At 43.9% G+C, this 20,871-nt stretch overlaps 1 protein-coding gene across 1 annotated transcript in view; it reads right to left on the bottom strand.

Moving 5' to 3' along the window:
* The window catches only part of LOC126254096 (fibrillin-3-like), a 266,318-nt gene that overhangs the window by 96,702 nt on the left and 148,745 nt on the right, over window positions 1-20,871 (bottom strand). Inside the window, exon 13 of the mRNA XM_049955286.1 lies at window positions 17,804-18,127. Coding sequence (XP_049811243.1) covers window positions 17,804-18,127 — 324 coding nt within the window. The remainder of the gene's footprint in view (window positions 1-17,803; window positions 18,128-20,871) is intronic.

Raw genomic sequence — 20,871 nt, 5'->3', positions numbered from 1 at the left:
GCAGTCCACTTCACCTCTCCGCCGCCCCACACCGAACCCAGGGTTATTGTGCGGTTCGGGCCCCGGTGGACACCCCCTCCCCCCCCCCCCCCCGCCCAAGGGAACGTCTCACACCAGAGGAGTGTAACCCCTACGTTTGCGTGGTAGAGTAATGGTGGTGTACGCGTACGTGGAGAACTTGTTTGCGTAGAATTCGCCGACGTAGTGTAGCTGAGGTGGAATAAGGGGAACCAGCCCGCATTCGCCGAGGCAGGTGGAAAACCGCCTAAAAACCATCCACAGACTGGCCAACTTACCGGACCTCGACACAAATCCGCCGGGCGGGAACGTCTAGTATACTCGTTGCCAGTTCTCGGCCGTACACTACGGGGATAATGAAGACGCTTCTGCAGCGTTTTCGGCGGCGTCTGAACACTCATCATGCAGCCGGGACTTGGTTCATCTCAGCTCGCATGAGCCGCTGGCTATGAAGACAACATTTTGGCACAGATGACAAGCTGCATATAGTAACTCTGGCAGAGTTGGACGACTTTCTGTAACATGTTATTTGTGAATGTTTAATTTTTTTTTACTTCTAGTAGCATGTTCGAATAGAATGTCATATAAACTTAAGTACGATATTCCACTGAGGCGTTGCCACTTAAAATATAAGAAATACGATAAAATGAAAATTTACATGACGGTTCCATCTTACCTATAGGTATATGGGTGAGGTGGAGCAGTGTACTGCGAGAGATGGGCCATATAAAAATGGCCTACAGGAAGGGAAGAGTTAATTAAAATTTCACATTTTTATTTGGAATTCGTTGAGATGAATACTAAATTCTACTATTAAATAGTTTCTCCAAAACAATTTTATCAGTATATTATAAGTCTTGACTGAACATTGGCTTTTCTAATGAGTTGTTACTTTTGTTCAAGCATTATTCTGTCTTTCTCTCAACACCGTAATTACACTTATTACCAAATGCTGAACATCACTCATGTAACCATTGTGAGGAGAAAATATGCTGAATTCAGTCATCATTGCCGTTCATCCCATTCATCGAAGGAATTTTCATAGACTTCTAGAGTGTCTGCATCTGATGCATACATGAACTATTAGCAATATTTTCTATTTTTCTTTTCTTTTTTTTTGTAGCTTCTTACATCTGTTTCTCTCTTCAAAAGTTCTTCCATTTGGTGATCTTTTTGTGCATTTTCCTGTTTCCTTTCTTTCTTAGACCTCTTTTTCTTTACGTTTTCAATATTTTGAGCGGAGTTTGGCCCTTTGGACACAGCTGGTGCCTTCTTCTTAAAAGTCATGGTTTCATCAGTAGCAGGAACAGATGATATTCTTCCAAAAGTTGTGTCTGTGTTGGCTTAAGAAAGTCAGATTTGAGGTTGTAGTCATGGAAGCTTCACGTGAAGTATGAGTGGAGTCGAAAGTTGTGTCAGGGAAGGAATTTTACTTGTGCGGATAACTCTTTTCTTTTGATGTGCTTGTGATCAGTAGGTTTTTTGATGGGCTTAGAAGGGTCTGGTTAACCTGTGTCTGAGATTCTGCTCTTCCATTTGTTGGCACAAACGTACCTTCCAACAAATAAGCATAGTCGGAGACTGCAGCCATTTTGAGTGGGATTATTTCACACACCTTGAAGCAAATTTATTTGTGATCCATCTCTCCTACATTGAAACGTGTGGTATGTCACTCACAGATAACGATGGCCCATCTCTCCCGCTTGTCTGATGGACTTCTATCCGCAGGAAGTGAAGTCGGTGGCCACTTAAGGTTACTTTCATGCCTACATATTTGTCATGCTTGCATTACAAAAACTCCTTCAGTATTGTAGAAACCACGTCTTACTTCTAAAATCTGTAATGGTGGAACTTTTTGGCTTAGCACAACAGAGAATGTGAGTTTTCTCGAATTAACATGAAAATGGCAGCACTATGTTTCTTCACAAAACAGTTTTCTCGCAAGTAGCGGGAGCTGCTTCCCAGCGGCGCATTTGTGAAATGACGCAACTGGTTCGTCTCACCCAGTGGTCCAACTCTCCTGGACTTACCCTATCACTATAGAGAATTGGCAGGAAGCACAGGCGTATGCCTTCTCCGATAATGGTACTGGAAAGTTCATACAATGCTATGACAAATATCTTAGTCGGAGCGGTGACTCTGTAGAGAAGTAAATGAAAGGTGCAGCTAAATGAAAAAAATAAAACATCTTTGATATTCACTGTGGTTTCCATTTTGCGACCGATCGGACCATATTTCCCTCAGTACTCATGTCATTACAGAAGAAACAGTGATGCTGAAACTATATTAAGTCATGAGGGAATGCAAGAATTACCTAAAACTGGTTATTATCGTTATGAAATCAAGTAAGTTCATTATTTGTACGAATAAATGCTGCTAATGCAGCTTTCAAATTCACCTATCCGAAATCATGGAAGATACAGCATGGTCTTATTGGCTTCATATGAAATGCGAACTGCCAATGCTAAAAGTGACGAGAATATCGTGGTAAATATTTCAACAAGGTCTTCAAAACCAATGTACAGTCTCCGGAAAAAAACGAAAATCTTGCCCTGCAGCCGGCCGCAGCAGAGAACAAGTCCGAATAGTAGACATACGGCGCTAATGAAGCAAGCCACTTCTCATAATTCTGCGTTGGATGAAAAAGTTTCTGGACGAATTATTGTCTTGCTCTCAAGCGATAGCAATGATCTGTCCGACCGTGGTCTACCGGTTAGCGTTGCGCGATGTACATGTAAAGTTGTGTTCGAGTCAACTCCTTCCTTCATTTTTTTAAAACTGCATTTCGGATGTCTACTTAAGTTATCTGGCTGATGGAACGTCAAACATAATTTGATTCAGTTTCTAACCAGTTGAAGCCAAACTTTCCAGAAACAGAATAAGGGATCATGGCGGCCTCAAAATCAGAGCAGGTAATGCTCTAGAGTTTTAACGTCGCCCAGTGACCACCAACCACCATCTACACGTCATTCACCACTGGCTGATCGACACCAACCGGTGTCCGTCTAGCAGATTCCGATGTCGCGAAAAATAAAATTGTTCATCGTTTTTAATTTGCAGGCGCCATAATTTAGATAAACCGAACGAACAAAGTGCAATAACGTAACACGCGATGTGTGCCTTCGTCAAACATCATTTTTTATTTGTAGTTTTAGTATTTGTCGGGGAATTACGTACTGGATGTTATTCGTAGAATAGACTCGTAAGTGGAAAAAATCCAACATTTGCGACTTGCACTGACGTGACAAAAGTCATCCCATACCTCCTAATATCGTGTCTGACCGCCTTCTGCACGATGTAGAGCACCAACGTGACGTGACACGGACTCAACAAGTCGTTGTAAATCCCTTGCAGAAGTAGTGAGCAGTGCTGCCTCTACAGCCGTTCACAGCTATGAGAGTGTTGCCGATGTAATATTTTCTGACGAACTACTCTCTCTATTATGTCCTATAAATGTTCAATGGAATTCGTCTCTGGCAACCTGGATGGCCAAATAATTCACTCGGATTGTCCACAACGTTCTTCAAAGCAAACGCAAGCTATTGTGTCCCGGTGACATGGCGCATTGTCATCCATAACAATGCCATAGTTGTTTGGAATCATGAAGTCCATTGATGGCTGCATATGGTCTCCATGTATTCGATCAAACCATTTCCAGTCAACGATTGATTCAGTTGGGTCAGAGGACCCAGTCCATTCTGTGTAAAGGCAGCCCACACCTTTATGGAGCCACCAGCTTGCATTAGCCCTGTTTATAGTCTGGGCCCGTTGTTTAGTCAGGTATGCGCCACACTCTAACCCTACCATTACCTCTCACTAACTGAAATCGCGACTAGTCTGTCCACGCCACAGTTTTCCAGTCGAGACCAACCGATATGGTCGCGAGCCCAGAAGACGCGCTGCTTTCAACAAGCGCACTCGTGTTGGTCGTCTACTGCCATAGCCCATTAACGCCACATTTCGTCTCTTTTTCCTAACGGACACGTACGGTTTTCCAAAAGGACACGTTCGTTGAACGTGCCACTCTGATTTCTGCGGTTATTTCACGCAGTGTTGTTTGTCTGTTAGCACTAACAACTCTACACAAACGCCGCTCCTCTCGGACATTAAGTGAATACCGTCGCCAACTGTGTGGTCTGTGGTGAGGGATAAAGCCTGAAATTTGGTATTCCCGGCACACTATTGACAGTGTGGACCTCGGAATACTGAATTCCCTAACGATTTTCGAAGTGGAATGTCCCAAGCGTCTAGCTCCAACTACCATTCCGCGTTCAAAGTCTGTTAATTCACGCCACGTAGCAATAAACACGTCGGACACTTTTTCAAATGAGTCATCTGAATACAAATGAGAGCTTCGCCAATGCGCTGCCTTTTATACGCAGTGTACAAGGTAATACAGCCATCTTATACGTGCAATATCGCTACCTCATGACTTTTGTCACCTCAGTACCTTGTTCACTTCGGGTAAAATAGAGAGCTAAAGACAGCGGAAGCAGCTCGAAACATATCGTGTGCAAGGCGACCGCTATCGGAAAAATCAAACGACAAAAGAATTGTGTTCCAAGGATGATCGTTCTGGCATGAATGATTTCCTAGTTCAGGAGATCTCGGTTTGCACATGTGATAAACTGTGACATTCATCAAAGTAAAGAAGATCAATTATGTAAGCACTACCGAATGTTCTTTTGAATGACGTAAGCTTTCCCTATGAGAATTTCTGTGCAATATAGTTATTGGTGAGGAGTTGTGAAGGCTTTATGATATTATGAAAAAATTTACTACTGGGCCCTTACAAAATATATTTCCTTCAGCAAAGGGCAGTTTTGAAGGTCATACTTTGCATGTTTTGTAAAAAGGGCAATGTTCATTACAAACTGCTACTCAAGGATGCCAACAACTGAGATGCCCTCTGGTTACAGCGTAAAGAAAATCGACAAACAAAACAGCACGATGACACCTGTCTGCACTATGCTGATTTCACAAAACATCTGTCCACGTATTTGTTTGTGAAATCATTCCTCATGCACTTACACCTCTGAACTTGTGTCCTCAAATGTTTATCTGTCTTGCTCCTTATCACGGAACCATCAAAAAAATTGTTCAAACCTGGCTTGACAATATCTTTACTTCCTGACCATTATAATGTTATAACGAAAATCGATGTTCATAAAACGGAGAATTTGCAACGTAAGTGTGCATCAATCGACATGAATTAGTAACATATACCTTAGACTTCGGAATGGTCTGTGTTTACATGTTGTTCCGTGACAAATGGTTCAAATGGCTCTGAGAACTATGGGACTTAACTGCTGTGGGTCATCAGTCACCTAGAACTTAGAACTACTTAAACCTAACTAACCTAAGGGCATCACACACATCTATGCCCGAGGCAGAATTCGAACCTCCGATCGTAGCGGAAGCGCAGTTCGAGACTGTAGCGCCTAGAACCGATCGGTCACTCCGGGCGGCTGTCCCGTGACATGTTGAAGTAGTATGGAAATGTGGCAGGTAGCGCAGATTTGTAAAGAAGCCTAGTTAATAAATTATTTAGTGTCACAATTTCATAAATGAAACTGTGTATTCGCAAAAATGTCAGTTATGTCAATGGAGGCAGAAAAAGGAATTATCAGATGCACAGTGTTGAAAGTTTTCCACCCTGAAACTATGAAGTACTGAATGTAGCCAGAAGACTTATGATGGAGAAGCTTTCCTAAAAGAAAAAAAATCATTAATTTTCGATCTGGCTGGTTGTAGCTTTGTCACAGAACATGTAATAAGCTGGCCTACTTCAAGAGGGTAATAAAGAGTCAGTGCAACCTTAACATTAGAGTGGAACCCCGTTACCTCAGAGCTAGCGGACAACTGCAGCATTCATCTCTCCCTTATTGCTCCTGTGGTGGATAGGACAGATAAACTGGAGTGTAAAGGACAATGTTAGATGCAGTTTCTGCATGAGACAACCTTCCTAGACTCAAGAGCATAACCTGATAAATTAACGTACAAGTGAAAAGCACTGAGATTATTCAATGGAAATATTGAGTGAACTTAGAACGATAACTCCTTGTCATCCTGGAAAAAGCTCGACGATTACGAAGTTTCCAAGCATATTCTGCACTGTTGCTAAGTTTCAGTTATTCTACCAACGGGGAGAATACGTTTCAACACTCAATGTGTTTCTCGAGTGGGCTTATTAGGAAGTATATCTTGCACTGCAAAGACGTGACTGCCAAGAACTGCAATGAGTAGAAAAAATTACAACATCAAAAGTAATTAATGTAGAGTAATGATATTGTTGGAATCATTTGACATATTTGACATATTTAAGTGTTTAATATTGCAAGCTCATAGGTTAATGTAATCCCGAGATAAGCCATCACAAATAGGAAATGGTGGTACGTAAATAACCAGTGCAACCGCCAAACTGTTGAATGCAAGTATTCAAACGTACATGAACAATGTTGTACAGGTGCCGGAGATAAGTTTATGGAATGGAGTTCCATGCCTGTTGCACTTGATTAATCAATAAGGGACGGTTAATACAGTTTGTGGACGAGACTGGAGTTGACGTCTGATAATGCCTCCTGTGTGCTCGATTGGCGATTGATCTGGCGATCGAGTAGGCCAAGGCAGTGTGTCAAAACTCTGTAGTGCATTTTGGGTTACATCATCAATATGTGGGCGAGTGTTATCCTTTCGGAAAACACCTCCGGGAATGTTGTTCACGAATGACAGTACAACAGGTAGAATCACAAGACTAACGTATAGTTTTGCAGTCAGGAAGCTTGGTATAACTCCTGCTGCCCTATGAAATCACGTCCTCGACCACACCTCCAGGTGTAGGTCCAGTGTGTCTAGAACTCAGACAGGTTGGTTGCAGGCCCTCAATGGGCATCTTCTAATCAACACACGACCGAGACTGGCACCGAAGCAGAACCAGCTGTCATCAGAAAACACAACAGATCTCCACCCTGCCCTCCCGTGAGCTCTCGCTTGAAAACAGTGAAGTCGCAAATGGCGGTAGTTTCTGGTCGGTAGAATGCAAGCTACACGTCATCTGACTCGGAGCCATCCTTGAAGTAACCGATTTGTTAACAGTTCGTTGTGTCACTGTTGTGCCAACCGCTGCTGAAATTGCTGCTGCAGATGCAGTACGATGTGCCAGAACTACACTCTGAACGCAATGGTCTTCCCTCTGGGTACTGCCACCAGACCATGCAGAGGCCGGTCTTCTTGCGATTGTACTTCTCGTGACTGCCGCTGCCAGCAAACATGTACAGTGGTAACATTCCTGCCAAGTCTCTCTGCAGTATCCAGCTTCTCATAGCCCTATTACTCGACCTCGTTCAAACTCAGTGAGGTGTGGATAATGGCGTCTTTTTCGCCTTGAAGACATTCTTGACTAACATCAACTCACCACGTCCAATGTCAAAAGTAACTATCGCTCGCGATCGTTAAAGCGTGTATTTAAAACAAACCTGATTGGCATTCTCATAGAGTCGCTACTAACGCCACTCTTACGCGACTAGTGCGAACTGTGAATAGGCATCATCTTTCAGATGAAGAAACACGCCTACCAACTTTCGTTTACTTTGCACAACTCCTTCCTGGTGTTTCGATGTTCTTCCCGTCAGTGTATTTCTGTAACTAGCTTTAGGGAACAGAGCGTAGTTATTAATAATGCTCAGTTACACTAACTGAAAACTGAATATCATAAATCAATAACTCTTACAAGGTAAAGCAGTTGTAATCGGAACTTGAAACACAAAACGTTAACAATAATGTGCACAACATAATCACTGCAGATAAGTTGTCAAAGAAAGCCACATGCACCTATATCGAAGGGCTTAATTTCCAGTACGCTTAGAACAACGCCAAGTTCGTCTTGCTGCTTCGTATGAGATCTATCGAGATAATTAGACAGCACACACGTCCAGATGTTTCTGTCAATGCAGAGATTATCCTTACGCTGCTGATTTAAGACGCTAAATCACCACTACTGGCCATATGAATATTATAGCAGCCTAGAGGCATTGCTCATATGGTATCAACTCTCTGCGCCACTCGTAAGGCGTTACATAGAAAATCAGTATATGTTGCCACTAGGGGAATGGTTTACTGATGATGATCGCTTCTAAAGAGCGGAACTGCTAATGGTGAACAACAGTTGGTGTGTGTGTGAGCTGTAGCTGCTTTCCCCAAATGCCAGTGGTCGCTGTGTTCCTGGCAGGTGTGTCAGCAAAGGATAGATTTTAATTACATATGTTGTTACATGCACGTGAGGCTACGAGCAATGAGCGTAGTGGACACGAGAAGTTACATATGTACTGTGCAACAAGCTGGTAATTTGGGTTGAACGTTAAGCATGCTCAGAAAGCCGAAGCTGGAAATCTGGGTTCGAAATGCAGTCCTGTACAAATTTTCACTTGACGCTACTGTACTTATTTCGATGCCCGTTTGCGAATAACGTCGAAATTACAGTTTCGTCTGTATATATACGAATGATGTCTGTTCTTTCGGACACGTCCGAAAACGAAAACAGACACCAGCACCTATGGTTGTTTGGGTTCTCCATGCCTCATTAGGTTGGCAGCTTTAATTTAGCTTCAAAAGCTCGAGAAAGATAAGGACTTCCGTCTGATTGGAGGTAGAATTCTTCAACAATAATGCAAGCTGATGTGAAACGAGACTCTATACAAGACTGTAATTGCTTTGTCGGAAAGTTGCATTTACATGTCAATACAATCTGCCTGGCAGGTGGGTTATTCTTGACAGCAGAGACTGAGTGAAGTAATTTTTTCCCTACCTTTTCGCACCAAGTGTGTGTACGTTCAAGGAGTCAACATGGAAATAGAGAAATAGCTTAACGGTGGTTTATATTGGATCAATAAAGGAGAAGTATTTCAAGAAACGGAGCATACGAGTTTAACTGTTTGTAAAACTGCATTAAAAATTTCGTCATTTTAATGTATTACACTAATCTGACGCCACAAAGAGACGGCATGAGTTCGAGAAAGGTAATCATACATCGTTTATTGAATGTATTAGGCAAACAGCTAGCAGACCGTTATGAGAGATTGCATGCTGGCGTAAATATGTCACGAAATACTGACATATAACCAATAATAAAAGTGGAACATAAAAATATTGTTGCGTGTGAACCCGTGATTAATTGCTCACCGTAAAATGCAAATTGAGTGGTCCAAAACTCCGGTAATAATTTCGTGAGCACGCAACTGCCGCTGGAGCGATAACGCTGTTCCATGACTGTCATTAAAAGGCTGTAAATTATGTTCTTTCCTTTTCGTTTACGTTGGCGGCGGCAGCTCGAGCGTAACACTTATAACACATGTTCACATGTTAACTGCCTTTTCTGTGACGGTTGATATCGTTAGTACATTAGAAGTGGCTTGTCCGAACATAGGAAGGATTTTAATTTAGTCAGAGGGATTACACGTCATGCAGGGTGTATGGTCTCAGCAGCCATCTTCGAGAGTTGTAGGACGTAGATGATCACGAAAATTAGAACAATAAAAGTGGTGGAAATAGTATCTTCGTATTTGTTTCTGTGTTTCTCCACGTAATACGGAATAATTTAAATCAGTTTTTGACAACTAAAATCACAACGACGACATCTTTGTTTGTTTCCATCGTTATTTCCCACGTACTAAGGAGAAAAATACACGTTTTTCCTTTTACTTAAGTGTTTCGTATGATTATAAGGAATAACGAATGATACTCAATAATTGAACGCTCCTGCTATGATTCAAGAAACAGGTGCAGAGCCAACTATGTGAAGTGTCATCCGCAACGTCTTATTCTCTCCGAGCAAGATGGAAGACTGGCCATGATGAACAAAAACTAGCTGTCGATACAAGTAGTTCCCAGTCGTCACTTCCTCGTATGATATTTCTTGAATTGTTGGAAGGCCACAATTTGACCTTTTTGAACTCCCTCAGTTGTCTCTATGAAGCACGAGTGTTGTCCTGTGGCGTGGTTGCCTGCTTACTTAACACGTTCGCACCAGACTGAGCCTTCTGGCTGTGAGTATTCCCATTAAAAGGGTGCGCACAGATGGCGCTCTGGTAGCTGTCCCACTCAGTTATCTGTTGGCGGACGAGGTTGAAACATTATCAGAACATCTACTATCAACCAGGTGCCATATGCCGTTGTCGGATCAAAACCAACGTCGTCTTTCTACATGTACTAATTTTTTCCCGCCAGTGTATATCAACTAACAAACGCTAGTTATATGATGGCCGAGCCCAGTTCAAAATATCCTCAATTTCTCGATCATACAAGACTGTTGGGGGTACAAGTACTATCCAAACGCTCTTATATGTTTAAAATAAAGTAAAATAAATCTCCTGTGCTCTCACAACAGGGACTATCATTTTAAGCAAAAAATCTCCCAAAGGGCATATGTCCTAATCCGGATTGCTTCCAGCTAGAAACAGTTAATGTTCATTGTTATTTATTTTACGTATTATTCAATACTCATCTTTGACCAGAGGGCGTGCCGTACAATCTGATTTCCTGCGCCGGCGGAACGCCTCTCTGAGAGGTCGTTGGTCAGACAGGGAAGCAGTTGCCCAGGAGCAGAGCCGGAAGCAGATTGCAGTTCTACTCGGTGTTAACCCGATCTGCCTCGTGTTCTGGGCACAGTGTTCCTCACTGGAGTCTCTTCTGGGGCATGTGGGGCATGCTTACCGTGCAGATTAGTACCGGGCGGGTCAGAACCGAGGCGGCTGTACAGAGCAAGATGCCCGACGTTTGCCGCGGTGGCAATGTTTGTGTGGACAGCGGCCAGCAGGCTGGGACTCCTGCCACTGTAGGAAACGGCCGTCACACCGCTGCCAACCTGCGTCCTCTAGCAGCTTGTCGGACTCTCATTACGAGTAGGCACATTTCGTAACTTTCCTTGGTGTCAGTTAGCTTCGTTGGGTCGCACGTTGCAGCCTTTGTGTAAGAACATTTTGTGTGAGACTTGTTCCTCCAAACTCTTCAGGGGCGTTAACCAATGCATTATGCTCTTCGCGTTACTGACTATCGTAGATTGTTTCCCAGAAACGGACAAGCGAGATTTCAAATCATTAAGCTTGGTTATGGTGCAGCTCAGCCATTCTTAAAGTGTATTTCTAGTTTCCTTAATTTCTTATAGGCTTTTAAGAATTGTTCTCCTTCAAATCTTGTGGTTCTTATAAAGCTAGTTTAGAGCCCGCTGCATCGCTCACGTAGACTGCGTGGTCTCACACAGAATTCTTTTGTTTTTTAATCGAATCGTTCGCAGATTGCAGTACCTTCTAACTTTTATGCTAATTAAGGCCATAGGAGCATGGTCTTTTCCGAATGCGTTTCTGACCGAAACGCGATTCTGGTAGCTGGAGACGAAGGTTTTTATTAGTTACATCTTTTGCGTTCTTGTGGTGATATTTCCAAAGAAACGTCATCTCCTAATAACACATATTGCTTTATATCGAACGGAGAAGTGAAATATCAGTTTTCTTAGATTTTGCTTTAACATTTTTTTTAATATAACGAAATATTTTCATAACAATTTTCATCGACTGTTTCATCCCCTTAGGGGTTCAGATTCCAAAAACAAACGTATATTTTTTTATTTTTATTCCTAATAGTGAAGCCAAATACAAATTTTATAATATAACAATTTCATAAAACTTTTCATCCCCTGTTTCACTCCCTGTAAGGGTCGAATTTCCAAAATAATTAAAATAGGAATTTTTAATTTCCAAATTAGAAATCAAATAGTAATTTTCACAGATTCTTTAAAAATGCTGTAGTTGTTCTTTACTAATGATTTATTTTCAAAAAATTTTCACCCTCTATTTTACCTCCTTATTGGCTGAATTTCCAAAACTGCTGAAAGACTTTTTTTTTTTATTCTGATTGAGAGACCAAATACCGATTTTCGCAGTTCTACCTTCAAAGTTGCCTTAATAGAGACATGTTTTTATGAGGCCTTTCATTCCTTTCTTCGCCTCCTTAGGAATAAAATTTCGAACAGTCCCTTCCTAAACGATGCCTACACTATAAGACCCATAGCCTTTCCACATTTCAAGTTTCTATCCTTAGCGGTTTGAGTTGAGCTATGATGTGTCATTGAATGGGTGGTCCTATTTCACCACCTTAGTGTGTAAATTATCAAAAGCAGTCAAAAACGCGTTTTTTTCATTTTTAAAGGAGAACTCAAATACCAATTTTCATAGATTTAGCATTAAAAACGCTTTCGCAACGAAATAATTTCATAAATCATTTCACTCACAAATTCCCTTTCGTAGGGGCTGAATTTCGAAAAAAAAAGAATAAAATAAAATAAAAAGAAACGCGTATTTTTTAGTTTCCGAATGAGAAGCCAAGTTCAGATTTTAATATATTTTCCTTTGAAACTGCTATAATAAAGAAATATGTCTAAAACCTCTCATCCCCTGTTTCACCCCTTAGAGGTGGAATTTCAAAATATCCTTACTTAAACGACGCCTACAGTACAGGATCAATACCCTCTCTAGACTCCAAGATTATATCCTCAGCAGTTTGAGCTGAGCAATGATGTGTAAGTGAGTGAGTCACCCAGTACGGGCATTGCCTTTTATATACACGTCAAAGAAAGTTTTGCATCAGTCCGGTTCCCAGAACTGAAAATAGACGTTGACTGTAGATATTGTATCACAGTTCAGAGATGTCCCTAGACCCACCCAAAGGTATAAACAACCATGCATGAGTAGCGCCTATTAGACGGAGGGGGTCCGACAGCCGATGAGCGCCAGTCATTCCAACAGGAAAGCGGCTCGTGTTGTCTGTAGTTCAACCATGCTTGGGCTGTCAATACCGCGGTTCGATCGCGCCCGCGTTGTTGCTTCGTGCCAGGAAGGGCTCTCAAAAAGAGAAGTGTCCAGGCGTCTCAGAGTGAACCCAAGCGATGTTGTTCGGACACGCAGGAGATACAGAGAGACAGGAATTGTCGATGACATGGCTCGTTCAGGCCGCCCAAGGGCTACTACTGCAGTGGATGACCGCTACCTATGGATCATGGCTCGTAGGAACCCTAACAGCAACTTCACCATGCTGAATAATGCTTTTCGTGCAGCCAGAGAACATCGTGTTACGACTCAAACTGTGCGCAATAGGCTGCATGATGAGCAACTTCACTGCCGACATCCATGGCGAGATCCATCTTTACAGCCACGACACCATGCAGTGCGGTACAGATCGGCCCAACAACATGCCGAATGGACCACTCAAGATTGGCATCACGTTTTCTTCACCGATGAGTGGCACGAATGCCTTCAACTAGACAATCGTCGGAGACGTGGTTGGAGGCAATTCGGCCGGGCTGGATGCCTTAGACACACTGTCCATCGAGTGCAGCAAGGTGCAGGTTCCCTGCTGAATTGGTGTGGCATTATGTTGGGCCGACATACGCCGCTGGTGGTGACGGAAGGCACCGTAACGGCTGTACGATACGTGAATGCCATCCTCCAACCGATAGTGCAACCATATCGGCAGCATTTTGGAGAGGCATTCGTCTTCATGGACGACAATTAGCACCCCCATCGTGTACATCATAGAAATGACTTCCTCCAGGATAACGACATCGCTTGACTAGAGTGGCCAGCATGGTCTCCAGACATGAACCCTATCGAACATGCCTGGGACAGATTGAAAAGAGCTGTTTATGGACGGCGTGATCCACCAACTACTCTGAGGGACCTATGCCGACTCACCGTTGAGGAGTCGGACAATATGGACCAACAGTGCCTTGATGAACTTGTGGACAGTATGCCACCACGAATACAGGCGTGCATCAATCCAAGAGGACGTGCTACTGGGTGTTAGAGGTACCGGTGTGCACAGCAATCTGGACCATCACCTCTGAAGGTCTTGTTGTATGGTGGTACAACATTCAATGAGTGCTTTTCGTGAGCAATAAAAAGGGCGGAAATGATGTTTATCTCTATTCCAATTTTCTGTACAGTTTCCGGAACTCTCGGAAGAGAGGCGATGGTAAACTTTTTTTGATTTGTGTATATAGACATTGCGTAATGCAGACGTTTCTTGTGCTTGGTAGCTAACTCTGAACTGAATATTTAATCCGTTAACTCGTAAAACTGCGCGAACATATTCTTCTCCCTTTCCGCCTGGAGGGAGCTGTCGCCCATACTTGGAGCGACGTGGAGCGACTGCCGATACTATAGGGTTCAAGTGTTGTTAGCATTACCAAGCGAGTGTGCGCATCCATTTTATTTTTTACTGGCAGGCATGCACTATATACACTGGTTTAGTCCATTTGTTAAGCAACTTGTTTCTTGAAACTTTCTGGCAGATTAAAACTGTGGGCCGGACCGAGACTCGAACTCGGGACCTTTGCCTTTCGCGTCAAGTGCTCTACCATCTGAGCTACCCAAGCACGACTCACGCCCCGTCCTCACAGCACGAGTAGATTTCCTCGCACTAGCGTCTTGTGCATTTTTTTTCTTTTGGAGTTGTATTTATTTTTCTAAGAATCTATTTAATAGATCTTTTGCCGCTATTCGGCTTCCCCAAAGTTGTTCGTAGCTGATCTTCTTTTTCCGTACCATTAGAAATGCGATTGTTATCAGACAGAGAAAAGTTCTCAGTTGTAAGCGAGGGAAGCGTACAGGTACAAGGAGAATGGTACGATGGGCGTTAAGTAAGTAATTGAACGAATTTTTTTCTCGGCGAGTTTCCTGGAATTTGTAGTAGAACATGGGGGAATATTCCCGCTTCTGGCTTTATAGTTCAACGAAGTTCCAATAGGTAATGGCGATGTGTGTCCGTTGCAAAATGACGACTGTAACGGAGGTCCGTTCCAAGCAGGGAGCTGACATTGTGTTTCTTTTGGCGAAAAACCAGAGCATCACAAATATTCAAAGGAGCTTGTGCGAAATCTACGGAAACCAAAACAAAACTAAACAAAAAGCACGGTGAGCAGTTGGGGGAGGCGTGTGTCATCAGCGGAAAATGTCCCGCAAACCTGTCCAAACTTCCGCGTGCCGGCTGGCCACACACAGATGTGCCTCCTACAATGATGGAACGTGCGGACACTTTCATGCGAGGTGATCGACTGTTCACAGTCAAACACCTCGCTGAACAACTGGACGTCTCTGTTGATAGTGCTGACACTCTCGTCCAGCAGTTCGTGAACTCAATAGCGTGTGCCTGCTGGGTAACTCGCAGCCTGACAAACACCGTACAGAGCAGTGAAGGACCATCAGTGCGGAGATACTTGAACGTTACGAGTTTGGTCGTCACCATTTTTGTCGAACATTGTCACAGGTGAAGAAACACGGGTTCTTCATTTCGAACGGTAAACAAAACGCCCATCCATGAAGTGGCACCACGCCACCTCCCGTACGAAGAAAGAGTTCCAAGCTGAACCATCAGCCGGCAAAGTTATGGTGGTCTTCTGGATCTTTGAAGTGGTTATTCTGTTTGATTCCCTCCCTCATAGTGCGACGATCAACTCTGAAGTATATTGTGGTATGTCTCGGGTGTCTAAATGAACGACGTAAGGGTGTTCATCGCCTTCTCCATGACAATACAAGGCGTCATACAAGTCTGCGCTCTCGACAGGAGCTCACAGAACTTCATTGAACAGTTCATCCTCATCCACCTTACAACCCGGTTATCGCTTCTTCCTACTTTCATCTGTTTGGTCCAATTAAGGAAGCAACCCGCGGAAAGAGATACGAGGTGTGGCTAGAAAAAAACCGGACTAGTACTGGTGAAACAATAAAACGAATGCAATAAGGCTGAAAGTCGCGTGGCCTGTCACGTGACTCTCGCTCCGCCTACTGCTCGAGTTTCATCTGCCTCCTGCACTCAGTCTGCCCGTGGCGTCTGTTTTAAGTAGTTGACGTTTTGTCTGTGCGTCGGAAAATGTTGAGTGTACAGAAAGAACAGCGTGTTAACATCAAATTTTGTTTCAAACTAGGAAAATCTGCAAGTGAAACGTTTGTAATGTTACAACAAGTGTACGGCGATGATTGTTTATCGCGAACACAAGTGTTTGAGTGGTTTAAACGATTTAAAGATGGCCGCGAAGACACCAGTGATGACACTCGCACTGGCAGACCATTGTCAGCAAAAACTGATGCAAACATTGAAAAAATCGGTAAACTTGTTCGATAAGATCGCCGTTTAACAATCAGAGCAGTGTCTGAGTTAACAGGAGTTGACAAGGAAAGTGTTAGGCAGATTCTTCATGAAAGTTTCAACATGAACAAAGTGTGTTCAAAAATGTTTCCAAAGTGTCTCACAATTGAACAGAAGGAACGCCGAAGAATGATTTGTTCTGACATCCTGGAAAACATTGAAAGTGATCCCACCTTCTTACAAAATGTTATTACTTGCGATGAATCGTGGTTTTTTACTTACGATCCCGAAACTAAACGCCAATCGATGCATTGGAAAACTCCTGGTTCTCCACGACAAAAAAAAGCACGAATGTCAAAATCGAAATTCAAGGCAATGATGATTGTTTTTTTTGACATCAAAGGGATTGTGCACATTGATTGGGTACCAGAGGGACAAACAGTGAATCAGCATTACTACATTAGCGTCCTGGCTACCCTACGTGAGCGAGTACGGAGAAAACGGAACGATTTGTGGAGAAAAAAGTCATGGATCCTTCACCAAGACAATGCCCCAGCTCACAGTGCGTTGTCAGTGAAGACGTTCTTGGCAAAACACAACATTCCCATCTTAGATCATCCACCCTACTCACCTGATTTGGCCCCCTGTGACTTTTTTCTTTTCCCTAAAGTCAAGTCAGCTTTGAAAGGAACTAGATTTGAGACTGTTGAAGCAGTAAAAGAAAAAGCGACGGACGTAATGTATGGACTTACCGAAAATGATCTGCAGCATTGCTATGAACAGTGGAAAATTCGTATGGAGCGGTGTAAAGGCCGAGGAGGAGAGTACATTGAAGGAGATAACATGAAATTGTAAATAATTGTAAATAAATGTTTTTTCCAGCATCAGTCCGGTTTTTTTCTAGCCGCACCTCGTATGTGGATGTTGGAGAGGATATTGATGCAGCAAGACGGCTCCGAAGGCGACCTGTACAGTGGTATTATGCGGGTCTTCGCGTTTAACGAAGATTATGGTAGCAAATAGTATTTTGTAGCCAAAAGAGTGGGGAATAGTATGGTACATGGGGCCCGCCCAGTTGGCCGTGCGGTCTAACGCACGGCTTTCCGGGCGGGAAGGAGCGCCGGCCCCCGGCACGAATCCGCCCTGCGGATTTGTGTAGAGGTCCGGTGAGCTGGCCAGTCTGTGGATGGTTTTTAGGCGGTTTTCCATCTGCCTCGGCAAATGTGGGCTGGTTCCCCTTATTCCTCCTCAGCTACACTATGTCGGCGAATGTTGCGCAAACAAGTTCTCCACGCACGCGTACACCACCATTACTCTACCACGCAAATATAGGGGTTATGTGAGACTTTCCCTGGGGGTCCACCGGGAGCCGAACCGCACAACAACCCTGGGTTCGGTGTGGGGCGGCGGAGGGGTGAAGTGGACTGCGGTAGTCGTCGTAGGGTTGCGGACCACTGCGGCTACGGCGGGGACGGAGCCTCTCCGTCGTTGCTAGGTCCCCGGTTAACATAACATAACATGGTATACGGGAATCCTGAACAAAAGGAATCCGCTTTGAGAAAAAAAAAGTGTTGCATTTTACTGACACAGGCTAAAGCCGCTGGGAACAAGACTAGGAGACAGCCTACTACAGAGGAAGAGAAGAGCAACTGACCTCGACGCAGGTCTTGTGGTCGTCCTCGAGCAGGCGGTAGCCCGGCGGACAGTAGCACTGCACCCCGAGGTCGGTGTCGGCGCAGAGGTGCGAGCAGCCGCCGTTGTGGTGCAGGCAGCCGGTGGGGAGGCACGCGTGACCGTCGTGCGTCAGCTGCAGGCCCGCGGGGCAGCGGCACGCGTAGCCGCCCGGCCGGTTCACGCACTCGTGCGAGCAGCGCTGCCTGCCGGCGCCGCCCGGCGCGCACTCGTCCACGTCCGTGCACTGCCGCGCCTCGCCGTCCCACCGGTAGCCGTCGCTGCACTCGCAGTGCACCAGCTGGCCCTGCGCGATCCACATGAAAGGGACATGTATATTATCGGCCCTGTTGGTAAGTTTGTTCCCCTAGGAATTTTCGGTTCCACAGTTGGTAACAAATGTTTACCTGCTCGTGTATGCTGACCTGAGCCCATTGTTTTGTTGTGTGGGGAACGTGTAGCTTGTGTGTAAGAGGGAATTTAATTTTTTATGATGGGGTGAGTTAGTGTAGCCGTCAAATTAACAGCCTACGGTTCCTAGAGTGTTGAATATTAGTCTTCAAATATCGGAATATACAGGGTCAAAAGTATTTAAACCGACAAATTCTGGGAGGGTCTAGGGGACATCAAAACAAATATTTTTCCCTAATGTCATTTTTTCCTATGAGGATTATGTAAACCGGTGGAGGCCCTATTACGCTCATCAGTTGTTAGAGGCCTTATTACGATCTTTAGTTGTTAGAGGGCGTGTTACGCTCTTCAGTTGTAGGCAACTGCTGTCCACCAGTGAAGTAGTGCATTGTCTCTGTTTGCGAATGGAGCGATACATCTGGAGAGAGTACACCGATATGGTTGGTGCGTACCACAATGGAAGAGCCGCACAGCGGCATTACCAACAAGAATATCCTCATCACCGTATCCCGCATCATACGACCTTTGCTGCTGTGTACCAACGTCTGCGTGAGTCCGGGTCATTTAGCAGATCACCTGGACAGGGGCGCCTTTGCACGGTAAGAACGCTGCAATTGAGGAAGCTGTCTTGCAGCATGTGGAACGGGATGCTTCACTCAGCACTCGTGCAATTGCACGTATCATGGGGACGAATCAGACGAATGTAAGAACAGTCCATCGAGAGAAATTGTTACGTCCGTTACACTTACAGCGAGTCCACAACCTGGAACCAGCTGATTATCCACCCAGAGCGCAGTTTTCGCAGTGGTACCTGGAACAGTGTGAAATACATCCTACATTTCCATCCTCTATATTGTTTACCGATGAAGCAACGTTGGGCGTAATGGAGTCTTCAACATGCACAATTCCCATGTTTGGAGTGAGGATAACCCACATGCCACAGTTACTAGCGCTCATCAAGTACGGTTCTTCGTTAATGTGTTGGTCGATGTTGTTGGGGACTGTTTAATTGGGCCGTATCTGCTACCTAGCCATTAAATGGCAGAATGGCAGACACTATTACAATTTTCTCGCCAGAGCATTGCCAGAATTGCTGGAAGACGTCCCGCTCCCTATAAGACAACGCATTAGGTTCCAACATGACGGGGCGCCGGCACATTTCAGTCGTCGTGTGCGTCGATTCCTGGACCGACGGTTCCCAGAAACGTGGATTGGCAGGGGTGGTCCTGTACCATGGCCTGCCCGATCCCCAGATATGTCCCCTCTTAACTTTTTTGTGTGAGGAGAGATGCACAACCTTATTTACGCAACTCCTGTTGCCTCAGAAGAGGATCTGGTTATCCTGATAGTAGTAGCAGCAGGAACTGTTCAGGATACTCCTGCGGTTTTTGGCCGTGTCAGGCAGAACATGATCCGACGATGTAACCTTTGTTTACGTGTCAATGGAGGCATTTTTGAAAATCTACTGGAACTGAAATTGGGTTGTGTTAATGTGTTGTCTCTTGGTCATAAAAATGTAATGGAAAAGTGTCTGTTGGTTCAATTAATTTGCCGCCAGAGACATCTTCCTCTACCGGTTTAAACACTCCTCATGCGAAAAAAAAATTATATTAGGGAAAAATATTTGTTTTGATGTCCCCTACAACCTCCCAGAGTATGTCGGTTTAATGTACTTTTCACCCTGTACTCCAGTCGTGCGTAGTCGCTGTAGCCAATAGTTCCGCCTATGTTGCTGTAGCGGCGACTATAATAAATCTGTGGATTTTCGTAATTTCGTCCCCGTGCATTTTCTATTTTCTTCCCAGAGACGAAATTTCGAACTTTTATTGATTTTATTTGCTATTTTTAAATATTACTTAATTTGTTTGGTATGGGAAAACGCAAGGGAAGAAAAATGGATTCGAAATGCTTGGACTGTTATTTCGAAACAAGCCCTTCGTCTACACAGATATATGTGACACATCTCTAAAACGCTGAAAAACTTGAAAACATTGTTCATTCTTAATCTTCAAGTGATTTTTAATGATGAAAGTGTCTTCCTATGTTACAATGGGAAAATGGATTTAAATTAATTGTACCTTTGAGAATTTTTATGGGGGAGGAAATTACGAACACTTTTTTTGTATTTCTGTTTTTGCCGTGTCAACGTTTATGACAAGTACTTGCTCTAGTATGTTATAACAATACAACTGTAACATGCCTAAAAGTGGAGTTCTAAATTCAGCTATATATATAACAATTTGTAGCCTTTTCCATAACCTTTCAGGACTTATTCAGGTCCTAACATACTAAAGTGACGAAATTTTGGGCTCCTATCTTGCTGTACGCTGGAAAGAACCACTGGGACTAAGCAACTCCCCGCAATACCCCTTCTCCCTACAGTACTAGCCCGTTAACAGCAGAGCTTGTGTGGTCTTTGGAGGCTCTTAGAGATCGGGGACAGGACTCGTCTGATGACGTGTTAGAAGAAGAAATTGGGGTCGATGTGTAACACATAGAGGATCCCTATTAGAGTCAGACATAGAGCTGTAAAACTAACGTAGGTTACTGTAGACTTTCATAAGTGGACTACAGTGGTTTTCATATTAGCTTTGGTCAGTTAAGATTGTAACTGCTTTACATGTACGTTAAGTGGGTTGC

This window comes from Schistocerca nitens, chromosome 1 (genome assembly GCF_023898315.1).
Source record: "Schistocerca nitens isolate TAMUIC-IGC-003100 chromosome 1, iqSchNite1.1, whole genome shotgun sequence".
Lineage (NCBI taxonomy): Eukaryota > Metazoa > Arthropoda > Insecta > Orthoptera > Acrididae > Schistocerca > Schistocerca nitens.
This window is presented reverse-complemented; position numbering and strand designations above follow the sequence as displayed.